This window comes from Martes martes, assembly GCF_963455335.1.
Source record: "Martes martes genome assembly, chromosome: 16".
NCBI classification, from domain to species: domain Eukaryota; kingdom Metazoa; phylum Chordata; class Mammalia; order Carnivora; family Mustelidae; genus Martes; species Martes martes.
In genome coordinates, this window is record NC_137904.1 from 10,853,847 (window position 1) to 10,867,376 (window position 13,530).

General features: G+C 59.5%; 1 protein-coding gene across 1 annotated transcript; it reads right to left on the reverse strand.

The window, feature by feature from the left end:
* Nucleotides 1-351: 351 nt before the first annotated feature.
* B9D1 (B9 domain containing 1) lies at nucleotides 352-12,800 on the reverse strand. The gene is made up of 7 exons (XM_080826745.1): nucleotides 12,600-12,800; nucleotides 10,946-11,014; nucleotides 9,263-9,374; nucleotides 5,567-5,663; nucleotides 4,764-4,826; nucleotides 1,001-1,068; nucleotides 352-669 (listed from the first exon to the last, which is right to left on the reverse strand). Exons 1-7 carry the CDS (start codon nucleotides 12,660-12,662, stop codon nucleotides 527-529), a joined length of 615 nt encoding a protein of 204 aa, XP_080682871.1. The 5' UTR covers nucleotides 12,663-12,800; the 3' UTR covers nucleotides 352-526.
* Nucleotides 12,801-13,530: the final 730 nt, after the last annotated feature.

The following is a 13,530-nucleotide window of genomic DNA, read 5'->3' on the forward strand; positions in this document are numbered from 1 at the left end:
CTGGCGTCTGGGCTGCGGGGGGCCTCTCCCTGTGGCTCCCACCGATCTGATTCTCTTCTCCTTGAATGAGGGCCAGGTGCTTCTGAGCCCCAAAACCTCGTCATCCCCCTCCTGTGTTAGGGAGGAGTGTGGGGAGGGTCACACAGCCCCAAGCGGGGCTGAACCAGAGCTCACAACCCAGGTGGCTGTCTTGTGTGCCTCTCCGGGTAGCTTCTGTGCCGTAAGCTGGGGACAGGTCCGGGGACAGGTCCTGGTCCAGCTCAGGGAGGCAGGCAGGCAGGCCGGCCCCAATGACCTGCTCCCAAGGAGTGGGGGACAGGGCCGAAGGGAGAGGAGGCAGCTCCAGGCCTGGGCTCTGGGGAAAGGTGATGCTTTATTATATAAAAATCTGCCCCCCACCCTCCTAGTCCCCCCGAGGCTGCACATCAAGCAGCTGGATCCCTGGCCAGCTCTCTAGGACAGCCCTGCGTTCTCTGGCAGCGGCGTGGCCAGATCCAGTGGCTGTGGCCGTGGCCAGGTGGGGCCTTCACCGGGGGATGCCCTGGGGCAGGCTGGGCCCCGAGGCGCCCTGTGTATCAGGAGGCCCAGTGTCGTAGCCCAGCTTCCTCATGTCCTTGGTCACCACGTTGAAGAGGAGAGTGACAAAGCCCTGTGAGCGCACGCGGGTCACTGGAGAGAGAAGGCAGCGTCAGCCAGGCTGCTCCGGGGTGTCTCAGCCCCAGCAGTCTCTCCTGTAAAATGGGAATGGCCAGCTGGCCCATACCCCCCCAAGGAGGTATGGGGGGTGCACCAGGGACCGACAAACCTGGCAGACCCTCTACGCTCCAGCCAGGCCCAGGTGGGAGCAGTGCTCGGGGGAGAGGCCTGGGGTGCTCCCACAGTCCATCTTGTGCCTGGCAGGTCCCCGGCTTCCACCCTGTTTCCTAGGGGTCCACCCAGTCCCTCCGGGGCTCCAGCTTGCCTGTGGGGAGGGGGCGGGGTTGAGGGGATCGAGCTTTACCTTCTCGGCCTTCACCCTGGGCCACCACCTTGGGGTCTGTGTACTCGGGCCGGCGTCCCATGAACCAGCTGGGAGGACAGGAGGACACGGGGTGAGCAGGTCCTTGGCCTGGCTATCCCTTAGCCCCGAGACGTGGGCTCTCTGCTGGCTTCAGAAACCGGCAGCCCTCCAACCCCTGCCCCAGGGCCCCGCCCTGCGCAGAACCTTTCCACGCCCCCGCCCTCTGCTGGGGAAATGTGAGGCTGGGTGTCACAGGCGGCATCGGCATCCATGGTGGCCCAGCAGGCTGCCCCCCAGGCCTGAGGTGCTCTGTGCCCCGCCCCTCCTTGGCTGCACACCAGGCTTTCCCATCACGATCCCCTGTGGCTTTGAGGGAGATGTGGGACTGGGAGTGGGAGCCCAGGTGGAAATACCAGAAAGGGGACAGCAGCTGGGGGCAGGCAGTGTGACCCCCCTCCATCCTCCCGGGGGGAAGACGGGCCCCATCCTGGAGTGGTAGGCAGAGGAACTGGATCTGGGCTCTCCACTTTCTTTTTAATAGTGTGGGATCCAAGACAAGTCCCTGCCCATCTCTGAGCCTGAGCCCGGCTTCCTCCCGGCGGTACGGAATGGGACCTCACTCCCAGACCTCGAGGAGAAGGCACTCTGGCAACTGCAGGGGTCGGGGGGGGGGGGGAATCAGTCATCCTCTTATTCATGGCTCTCGCTCTGAGGTTCACGTGCCCCAAGGATGGGCTCGCTCCGGGGTGCCCGACTCGATCCTCTCACCCCACAGTCACAGGTGAGGGGTGCGGCCCTCCGGGGGCCCCGACATGCCAGCTGTCCACCCGTCCCTCCCAGGAGCCCCGATCTGTAAACACCCCCTCCTTCCAGAGGCTGAGAGCAGGGTGGGCACGTGCCCGACGCCCCATGCGGAGAGGTGCAGGCTGGATGCTCAGGGCTGCTGTCCCCGGGCCTGCCACTCCAGGCCCCACAGCCTGTCGCAGCTCCTTCCGGACCAGAGGCCACGCCTCCACCAAACCCACAGGAGCCTGAAACACTCCGGTTGCACATTCCCTGCCGGGTGGGCTAGGCAGCGGGACGGTACTGATCCAGGAGCACCTCCAGCCTGTGCTCTGGGGGTCCTGCGGGGTGGGGGGGGAGGCCAGTGATGCAGCTGCCGGCAGTGGGGGCCCCACCGGGAAGGAGGCCCCTCGGTCTATCTGTTGAGGTTCCCACATTCCCAGAGCAGGCTCCACCCGGCCTTCCGCTAATGTGGCTGACCTGGGAGGGCCGGGAGGCCTGCGCTCTGCCCCAGCACCCCCCCAGGGTCCCCACCCTCCCCATGGCTGCCCAGCACCCTCCCCCACCAGCAGGCCCTCCAGCTCCACGCTGGAGTCTCCTCTTGGCTCAGGCCGCCCCTGACCCGGCCCCCGGGGTGCAGCCTCCAGCGAGGACACCGGTGTCCCCAGGGTGCTGCCCAGGGGTGGGCCTGGCTGATGCTAGGCAAAGCAGTGACTGCCCCCTGCTGTCGGTAGGCCGTGGGCACAGCCAGTAAGGGGGCTCACTGGCTCCGAGCCCCGGGAGGGGGATGGGAGGGGAACTGGGAAGCTAGGGTTCCAGCCAGGGCTGGATGGCAGTCCACTGCCTCTGTGTGCCTCAGTTTCTCCATCTGAGGGGGGGGGCTCTCCACCTCACAGGCAGGGGAAGCAGCTACCGCTCTGTCCTGAGGTCTACAAAGACAGGCTGCTCGGGGTGGAGGAGAGTGTCCAGGCAAGAGCTGAGGCCAGGAAGGACCCGGTGGGCTGGAGGACATGCGGGCAGTGGGGAGGGCCGGAGGTCAGCAGGGCAGGAGAACGCGGGGTCTCCCAGCACCCTCGCTCAAGTTGATCCTAAGTGCAGAGATGTGCTTGATGTGTTTCTAAAGCAGCACGTTTAGGAAAACCATTTTTGTCGCTCTGTGAAGGCTGGGTGGGAGGCGCTGTCATGGGCTGGATAACGGCCCCAGCGGTCCTTGTCCCTGGAACTTACCAACGTGACCTTATTTGGGAAAAGGATCTTTGCACATGTGACTAAAATAAAGATCTTAAACGTGGGGGGGGTTGTCCTGGGTTATCTGGGTTCACCCTAAATGCCCCCCAAGTGTCCTTCTAAAAGGGGGAGGGAGAGGGGACACACACAGGGGAGGGGGTGACACGTGAGGTCGCACATGTGACCACAGAGGCAGAGACTGGAGTGCTGGGCCCCGAGCCCAGGCAGGCCGCAGCCGGCAGAAGCTGGCCAGGAGCAGATGCTCCCCAAGAGCCTGGCGGGGGGTGCACGGGTGGCGGGAGGAGCACGGCCCTGCGGGCGCCTTGACCTCAGCCCACTGATACTGGTGTTGGACTGCGAGACAATAAGTTTCTGTCATTGATGCCATCGAGTTTGTGGTCGTTGGTTACAGCAGCCCCGGGAACTAATGCAGGGCTGAGGGGAGGAGGGCAGGCAGGGGGGCTGAGCAAGGGCTGGCCTCGGCGGACGAGCTCTGGGAAGATTTTGACCAAACCACCTTCGCTCATCAGACCTTTCCCCACTGTCCCGACTGCAAACACACACCTTGCCTGGGGGAGGCTGCCCACTGCCCCCAGCTGCTAGCCTCTGGCCCCGGCAGAAACACCCAGAAACTTGTCCTACACAGAGACCCTTTCCTCAGAGGGACGGAGCCCTGAGACCCAAGGTTCCCTCGGAGCTGTGGGGTGCAGAGCAGCACGGACGCCACGGCCGGGACAGCAGTGTGGGCTCAAAGCCCTTAACTTTCCCGTCCCCACTGATGGGCACGGCCCCCATTTTCCCGACAGTTCCGCAGGTGGGTGTCGTCCCCTCTAGCTTACAATGGCCCAGGGCACCTTCGCATCATGGGGGCTTCCTGAGGGCCTTCTAGGGGGGGCCAGCACCCATATTCTCCCCTCCAGGCCTCAGAACTCAGTGAGGCCTCCTCTGCGCAGGCCCAATGCTGTCCTGCCCTGCGGGGCTCCGGCCAAGGCTCACCCCGATACTGGCCAGGCCTGCGGGGGGGCCGCTCGTCAGCAGCACCTGGGCACCCGGGTGACCTTCTTTTCCCCCAGCCCCCATCCTGGTTGTGAACAGAAGGCCCACTCCTGGCTGACCTGGCGGGGAGTAGTGGGGGCTCGCAGCCAAGCTAAGCGGACAAGAGCTTGTCACCAACCTCGAGGCATTCAGCCGGCCCTCTAAGCCTAGACGTGGATGTGGTAAGGGGCAAGAGGCTTCCTGCCTCCCTGGTGTCTCCCCCACACTCACCTTGCTCAGCACCCACCAGCGACACCCCCTCCTTGCTGCTCCGAGCACACTAAGCCCATGGACCTTGCTCTGTTTCCTACATCTGGAATGTTCCTTCCCCAGATCAGTCACACTGGCCCTTACGTCCACTCTACTTTCTGATCGGATGTCACCTCCTCCAGGAGGCCCCCACACCACTGTATCCTCCTGTGTCCTTTTTCATGTTTTAATGTCCTATTACATCATGAGCATCTCCCCATCTGTCGAGAGCTTTCGCTCGCCCTGGCACAAAGACCAGTAACGGGGCACAGAGTATAAAGGTGCCCGGCCTCATACGGCTGGACCGGAGCCCACAGCCCCTGCTTCCCTGGGCCCCAAAGACGGAGCAGCTGGGAGACCCGACGAGGCTACCCAGCGCAAGTGAGGGAGGACAGGGACACCCCGCCCTCCCTCCACTCTGACTCCCTAGGTCAGAAGCAGGAGCTGGCAGGAGGATGTCGAAACTCACCTCGTAAACTTCTGCAGTTTAGACGTGGATTCCGGGACAAACATGGGGATGGTCCTTTTGTGCCTGAAACAGATGTTTTCACGGACAGATGTGCTGAGTAACAGAAAAGCGGTGGGACTTTCCAAGCGTCTGGTGAGCAGGAGCGGTCCATCAGGCAGCACCAAGTCCAAGCCAAGCCCAAGCCGGCTGGCTGCCCGCCCGTCGCTGTGCGGCGCTGCGAGGGGGGTGCTGGAAACGGCCCAGGGTCCCTGCAGGCCTGGCATCTTGTCAAGGCTCGGGATGATGCTGGGGTAGAGCCATCACTCCTGGGGCTCTGTCCCCCACATCTCCAAATCCTCCACCATCTCCAAGGCCTGGTTTGGATGCCCTTCCTCCAGGAAGCCCTCCACGATTCCCTGCGCCTTCCCCCGGCTGCAGCCCCCTGCCCTAGTCCTGCCCACCGAGCCTGGGGTCCTGGCCCTCACTGCCCCAGCCCCTCCTGCCTCTCCACATGCCTCCCCCCACATCCTGCACCTTCTGTCTCAGCAACAATACTCAGGACATTTGGTGGTTCTTCCCTAGGCAGACTCCTGTCATCTGCGTCCCAGAATCCCATCTAGAGCTGTCACTGTGCGCCTCTCCGTGTGTCTACTCCTCTGGCAGCTCCGGCTGCCCAGGCCCCAGGGGACGCCAGCGCACTCCCAGCCTAGCGGCAAAGTCTGTCCCAGGAAAAGCCCTGCTGAGGGGGTGCCCTGGTCCTCAACCAGCATGGCCCAGCAAGGGACGGACTGTGGCCCAGGGACCCGGTCAGAGCCAGAACCCACCTGCCGGGTGAGAAAGGCACGTGCACTGCCCCGTAGCCTCGGACCACATCGTTCCCAAACACGTCTGGTCCATATACACTGAGCACGATCTGCGGCCCTGGGGAAGAACAAGACGAGGGGTCAGCAGGCGGAAGGTGTAGGGCAAAGAACAGGAGTGACACGGGACCCCCGCCTTCTCCACTAAGGGCTTCTGCCATCCCAGAATCCGGGGAGGCGGGCAGGGACAGCGGTGGGGAGTGCGACAAGTGGGCGAGGCCCAGATGCCCGGCACATCCTGTGCCTTGACAATACAGGGAGGACCCCCGAAGGCACTCTTCTTCTCTGCTCAAGGCACAGGGACCCAGCCGGGAAGTGAGCGAAGGGGCCGCTTCTTGGGAGCCTCCTTTCTGATACAGGTGGTCAGTTTCAAGCGTGGGCTTCACAGGTTCGCAGCCCGCAGCGCCTGGCTTTGGGGTGCCAGAGGGGAGGTCGGAAGGAAAGAAAGACCTTCCTCGCATTTTCCTTTAAATGATCGCCGATCCCACCGGTTCCCTGTAAACGTGGAGGTACATTGGGTCCTTTCTCCGGGGTCAGTCTATTCGTCCTCTGAAGGCAGGGGAGAAGTCACTGCCTGGGGTGAGGCAGGGAGGCCCAGGAAGCCGGGCTGCCAGGCACCTGCGGCCTCTAGGACGGGCCTCAGGACATCGGACACCTCACCTCCCAGGCTCTCGGGCCCCTCACCTCTAAGCCACCTCTATGCCCTGCGTTAGGTGCTTGGTGAGCCCAAGACACGGGTTCGGGGCCCTTCCCATCACTCCCCCTCCCCCAGAGGGAGCCCCTATTCCGACTTGAAGAAAGCAATCCTTGTAAGCCTTTCCTGCCAAAGAAGGCATCCCAAACATGGTACTTTGGTTTTACCCACTTTTTTAAGGGTTTTAATTTTGAGAGCAAGAGAGCGAGAGAGTGAACGAGTAAGGGAGCAGGGGGAGGGGGAGAGGGAGAGGGAGAGAATCCCAAGCGGACTCCCTGCTGAGCCAAAACCAAGAGTCGGGCACTTAACCGACTGAGCCACCCCAGTGCCCTGGTTTTACCCACTTAAATGAATAAATAAATAAAACCTTATACAAATGGAATCATAGAGCCTATGTATTGATACCCAGCTTCTTTAATTCAACATTGTGTCTGTGAGATCCGTTCAGACTGTGTCATGTAGGGGATGTCGCTTGTTCTCAATGCTAGAGAACATTCTGGCTCTGGACAGACCAGGAGGGCAGGGTTTGCTCCGGTGCCGATGGGCATGTGGGCAGTTTCTCCTTGGGGAGCCCCCAGGTGGTGAGGCTGTGAGCTCTCGTTCAAGCCCTTGCCCCATGCACGCACACGGCTCTGCTGGGCACGCGTCCCAGACACCCCCACACCCCCGCCAGGCCCTGGAGTTCCCTTCACACCACGTCCTCACAAAGCGGGGTTCCTCAGTTTCCCTGATTGGAGTTATTCGGGCGTGGGCATGGCTGGCAGCTCACCAGAGCTTGCCTTCACCTTTACTGCAATCTTTCTCACTAAAGTAAAGCCCTTGCTCTGTTTCTCGGTCACTCGGATACCCTCCTTCGTGAAGGATCTGCTTGGTCTCTTACCCGTATTTCTACCAGTCTTTTCCTCGTTGACATGCAGTGTGTATGTGTGTGAATTCCGTGGCCTGTCTTTGCAGCTCTGTTATATTTTGACATTATGGTAAAGAATTTCTTTTTGATATATCATTTTTGAATCCATGTGTGCGCAAGAGAAGACACAGTCTATTTACTTTCATACAAAAAGCCACTGGTTTTTGTCTGTGTATCTCCTCTCTGGCATTCACACCAACTTACTATTTCTAGTAACTTATCTGTGGGTTATTTTGCAAATTCTACACACATAATGTCACCTGTGAAAAATGACAGTTTTATTCTTTCTAATTCTTATGCCTTTTGTTTGTGGTGATAGCAACAAGGAAATCTTTCATCATTTCACTTAGAAAAGCTAATGTTTGCTCTAAGTTTTTTGTAGATAGCCTTTATCAAATTAATAAAGTTTCCTTCCAGGAGCCCCTGGTGGCTCAGTTGGTTGGGGGTCCAACTTTTTTTTTTTTAAGATTTTATTTATTTATTTGACAGACAGAGATCACAGGTAGGCAGCGGGGCAGGCAGAGACAGGGGGAAGCAGGCTCCCCGCTGAGCAGAAAGCCCGATGTGGGGCTCGATCCCAGGACCTTGAGATCATGACCTGAGCCGAAGGCAGAGGCTTTAACCCACTGAGCCACCCAGGCGCCCCCAACTTTTTCTTTAAACATTTTATTTATTTGATGGAAAGAGATCATGAGTGGGGCAGGGGTGGTAGTGGGAGAACCAGACTCCCCACTGAGCAGGGAGCCTGATGCTAGACTTGATCCCAGGACCCCGGGATCATGATGTGAGCTGAAGGCAGACGCTTAACTGACTGAGCCACCCAGGCACCCATGGGGGTCCAACTCGATCTCAGCTCAGGTCATGAGTTCAGACCCCACAGTGGGCTCCACGACTTTAAAAAAAAAAAAAAAAAAGCAAGCTTCCTTTTATTCCTAGTTTGTCAAAGTTTATCATGAATGGATGCTGAATTTTATCATCGTTTCTACATTTATAGGGATGATCGTGACTTTCCTTCTTTTTAAAGCAGTGAATCACGCTGGTTGATTTCGGATATTATATAAGCTTTATATTTCTGGAATAAACCATACTTGTTCATATGTTATCCCTTTTACATCCTGCTAGATTAGGCTTATGAATATTTTGTTTGAGAGTTTCTGTAACCATGTTCAAGGTCGGGAACGATCCGGGGCTGGGCCACAGCTCCCAGGCTCCACGAAGCACTGTGAGGTCTCTGTCCAAGTTGCAGGGATTTTCTTGATTCTTGTGCCCCGAGCCCAGAGCAGCTGTCAAAAGCCTCCATCAGCCTCTAAGTCACCTCTGGGGGAATCAGCAAATACTCTCGGGGCGATATGAGTGGGATCACGTCTCTAGATTTCTATATTCTCCGGGATCGGGGCCTGGTAAATCTCTTAATACTTTGCTAGCTCTCTGAAACCTTGGGATAGTTGTGTTTTGTTTTTGCTTTTTACTACTGTATTTGCCTCTACGAGCCTTCCTCAGCAGCAGGAGACTGGCCCACCGTCCAGTACCCTGTCCCAGGAAGCGTTCTTATTCGTGGATAATGACAAGGAGGACCGCCAGGCAGCCCCTGCTTCAGAAACCCCGTACCCAGCAAGCCTAGGCCCCAAGTCACATGCAACAGAGAGGCCCAGACTGTGAAATCAGACGGGCCTGAAATCCAATCCATGCTCAGCTGCCAGATATAAAGCCAAAGGCAGTGATGTTACTTTTGGGCCTCGGTTTCCTAACGTGAGAAAAGAAACAGAGAGCGATCTGTCCACCACATAGGCCGAGCCCACCCGGGCCACAATGGCCACAGGCTGGGGCCGCACTGATACTCTCTGAGCTTCCTAAAGGTCAGCTCTGCCGCCTGTCCACGAACCGGGGTAGGGGTGGTGGGGGGAGGTGGAGGGAAGAGGGGAGAGGTGGCAAGAGAGCAGAGGACGGGGCTGGCACAAGGGCCCAGAGGATGGGCAGAGAGGAGCTGGGAGCGGACAGCCCTGGGGGCACCTCCCCCCGCCCCCATCCAGGTGTCCCTGCAAGGGCTCTGCAGACTCACAGCCGTAGGGGTTCGTGCTCTTGAAGGTGACATCGATCGGGAAGTTCCACACCAGCGCTCGCCGCACATCCTGGCTCTTGGACGTGATCTGTGAGATGCCCTCCTCCAGACCCTGTGGGGACAGGGATGGTGACAGCTGGTGCCCAAGCTCTGGCTGCCACACCGCTCCCCCGACCTAGGTGGGCAGGTGGGAGGGCTGTTTTCTTCACTACCTTCTGCCAACACGTTAACTTCCCATGCCCGGAACTCCGGGGTGCCGGGGCAACTCCTGAGCCTCTCCGGGTTTCGCTTCGTTGGATCTGGCTTCGTCAAGACCCGGCCCGGGCCCAGATTCTCGCCCCCTCGCCAGAGGAAGCGGCCTCGGGTCATGTCCCTCTTTGGTCACGGTCACATACGTCGGTGCACACGTGTGTGCGAGCTTCTCTACCAGGAAACAAGGCTGGCCCTCCACCCACCAACCATTCGTAGCTCCCCTGCCGAGCACAACTCCTGGAACGAGCTGTCCACACTCGCCGGCCCCCATGCCTTCTCGCCTCCCTCTCGAGAAGGAGAAGGCACTTCTGTCTGACCACAGGTGCCCGCGCTACCGAAGAGCTTTTGGCGGGGAGCACCAAGGACCCCAGGATTGCTGTATGTGAGCACATTTCTCTGTCCTCAATTTACCTGACCCAGCAGCAGCACTGGGACACACTCCGCCTGCGTGGCTTCTGGGACACCAGAGTCTTTGGGTCTTTCCTTCTCACGGGGGGTGCCCAGTGTTGCCCTCGCCACTTCCTCTTCACGTGGGGGCATCTCAGGGCTGCCAGCGGGACTCCCAAACCCGCAGCCCAGTCCTCACCTCTGACCTCCAGAGCGCCACAGCCCCGCCTCCACTGCCGACCCTGCACCCCGGCTGGATGTCTACGGGGAACCTCAACCTCCACACATGCCGGGCAGAGCTCTGGAAAGTTCTCTCAGATCTGGCTACCCAGTCTTCTCATTGAATGGCGGCTCTGCTCCCAAGTGCCCGAGCTCAGAAGCTTCGTGTTATTCTTAACTCTTTTCTCTCGTGCCCCACATCTGCCCAAGAGGAAACCCTGTTGCCTCCACCTTCATAATAGATTGGAAATTCGAGCGCCTGCCACACCCCCCGTGCCGCGCCCCATCTACGTGCTGTCTTTGCTCCTCTGTTTGTGGCAACTGTCCAGGGTTTCCCTCTCTGGCCCTTACTAGTATGCTAGAACATACTAGAACACTGGTACTTATTGTCTGTCTTGCCGCACAAGGTTGTGTGCTCCACAAAGACTGGGACTCTCGTCTGGCTGTCTGGGGGAGACAGATCGCTGTGAGGCAAGTCTTGCAAGGAGAGCTTCTATTCTGCCTTCGGACTCCCCAGAGTCCTCCCCACGGGCTAGGAGAGGGCCGGAGGCTCTACGGGCTGCCCACACGTTCCTCTTTGCGGCCACGTGCAAGCTCGAGGGACAGGGCACGTGAGCGAGCACAGCTTTGATCCGGGAGCCCGCGGATGGCTGCATTCCCTGCTCCAGCTTTACCAGGAACAAAGTCATGCTTGGAACCCCCTGAACTCAGTGTCTACCTCTCCATGGGTTCTGAACTGGGAACGGAAGGGGAAAGGTGGACGCCTTCAGAAACCCCATCGGTCATGGAGCCTGTGCGTAAGGGACACCCGAGGGCCCAGCTTACCGCCGTGGGGGCCCAGTCCTGGCCATACACAAAGCAGTACTTGCAGTAGAGATCATCATACTCTGGAAACTGTGGGAAGAAGCACACACAGCTTGTGATTACGGAGACCCGTGGTGAGGCCAATGTGTTGCCTACGTAAGGGCAGCCAATAGGAATTCTGAGCACCAGGCGCCTGGGGTGGGTCTAAGAAACAGCCAGGGCTGGGGACATGGGGTGCAGCATAGGGGCTGGGGCCTGGAATGTTGGAGTCCAAGGGACAGTCCCAGGCTCCTACTGCCGTTGAGACTTTGCCTGAGTTCTGGCTTCTGTCTGGCATGCCCTTCCCATTCCTCCATCTGGCAAACTCCAGTTCATCCTTCAAAACTTACCTTCTGGGAGCCCGTCCTAACTTCCAGGCTGTTTTAAGCCCCCCTCTGCCCCCCCCCACCCCTGTCCTGGCTCTGTCAGCCCCTGGTCCTTCCCTCTATCAAAGCTCTGATGGCTTGTTTATTTCTGTCAGCCCCATTTGACTGTGAACAGGGAACAAGTGTGATGACGTTTTTGTGTCCCCAGTGCCTGGCACAAGGGTGGGCCCAGAGGAGGTCTGAGGGAATGGTGCCAAAGTGAAAGGATGCTATTGGGACACGAAGCCTACAGGGGACTGGAGCTCAAGGCCTGGAGAGAGGGAGGGACCAGAACTGACTGGGAGGCCCCGGGAGGCAGGCATGGGTGCTGACAGTGCACAGACGTGATCCAGCCCAGCCAAAGGGCCTTAATGGGACAGAAGAGACGAGGGAAGGTAGTCGTGGACACTAGGCCAAGGGGCAGGTGGACAGGGTGGGAGCACGGGGACATGAGCCCGATGAAACAGGGAGGCATGAGAGTCCCAGAACTTTACCCAAACCAGTTCACCTATCCTCACAATAATACAATAAACACCATCTTCCAACAGCCTGGAAGGGTAATGCATCAAAGTTTTGGGGGCAGGCAGACCTGGGTTCAAATCCCAGCTTTGCCACTCCGTTTGGGCAAGTATTCCCATCTGTAAAATGGGGATGCTAGTAATACCCACTTCACAGGGTTGTTGCAAGGACCGAATGAGCAGTGCTGGGCACCAAGTCTGGCTCAGGGCGAAATTCATGGTGAACACATCTATCTACGACCAATGGTTCTTAAAAAGTGTAGTAGGGTCCCCTTCTGTCAGACTGAGCAGACTCTCCCCGGATCTTTCCACCACCACCATCGTTGGATCAGATTCACCAGATCACCTCCGTTCTGACCCAAATTCAAGAATCTGAGAGTTCAGAGTGCAGAGCACTCGAGGACCGAGGCCCAGCGTCCCGGTCGAGTCTCGGCTCCCCGCCTTACACCCGCGATAGGTTCCTGCCCGTGACTCAACGAGCTGGACACGATCCGAACCGGGTCTCAAAGGCTTGGCCGAGCGTGTCCTCGGCACGAGCTCAACCCCTCGAGGTCGGCTTCCACCCGCGCACATCGGGGCTGAGGATTCTCAGGCAAGCCTCTCAAACGCTGGTTCCCCTCCCACGCCTAACCGCGGGAGACAGAGGCTCGGAGGAACGACGCACCTCTCCGAGGCCACGCGGCAGCCCTGGAGGTCGCGGGATGGGCCTCCAGGGAGAGTGGGGTAGGGCGGGCGAGGTCCATGGCCGCTCACCTGGGCGCTCTCCACCTGCCCGTTGACCATGAGTAGGAAGACGCTAGGACCCGCGGCCGTCATGGCCAGGCCGGGGGCGCCAGGAAAGGACCCAGGTTACGCGCGGGGTTGCGGAGAGGCTCCGGGTTGCCCTGGAAACCGACGGCGTGGCACTTGGGACACGTTTCTTGAGATGGGACCTTCGCTAAGGCAAGCGTGTATGCCGTAGTGCGCAGGCGCAGCCAGCGACGGCTGGTGGGGGCGGGGCCTCGGGGGCGGGGTTCCGCAGCCCCACCCCTCTCCGGGGAAACCGGGGCAGTCCACGAGAGCGGGGTTGGAGCCTGGGCCTATTGCGTGGACGCTTGCCACGCCGCGGGATCACGCTACACCCCCAGGGAGTGTGTGTCCACTCGGCTTCGGCCCCGCCAGCCCCGAAGCGCAGAGGCGCTCCCTGACTCAGGCCGGCCGGAAACCAAGTGATACAGATGCCTTCCGCCACGAGATGGCGCTGTGGGGTTACCGGGAGGACTGCGGAGGGGGAGACTGCGGGGCGCAGGTGCACCACCACCACCGCGAGTCGGAGGTGGAGCGCGAGGCCAGCGAGGCCCACCAGGGGCGGGGCCGCCCGGATTCTGGAGAGACCCGAGCTGCGGCCCAGCAGCTGCGTGCGTCAGGTCAGAGGGATGCTCCCTTGGGGCTTTTGAGGACCCCTGACCCCCCCCCCCCAAAGTTTATTAAACAAACTTGAGAGGGACCTCAAAAAAACCTTTAGTCCAAGCCACGGCTCCTCCATGTGAAGGGGGGAAACTGAGGCCCACGGAGGGCTTAGCACCTGGCATCCCAGCCATCCAGCCGTCGGAAGAAGAGTGAGCCTGAGTCCAGGGCTCTGCCAAGTTAATGTTCACATGACAGTTACTCCCTGGCTGCCCGGAGTAGGTCATAGGTTCTGTTA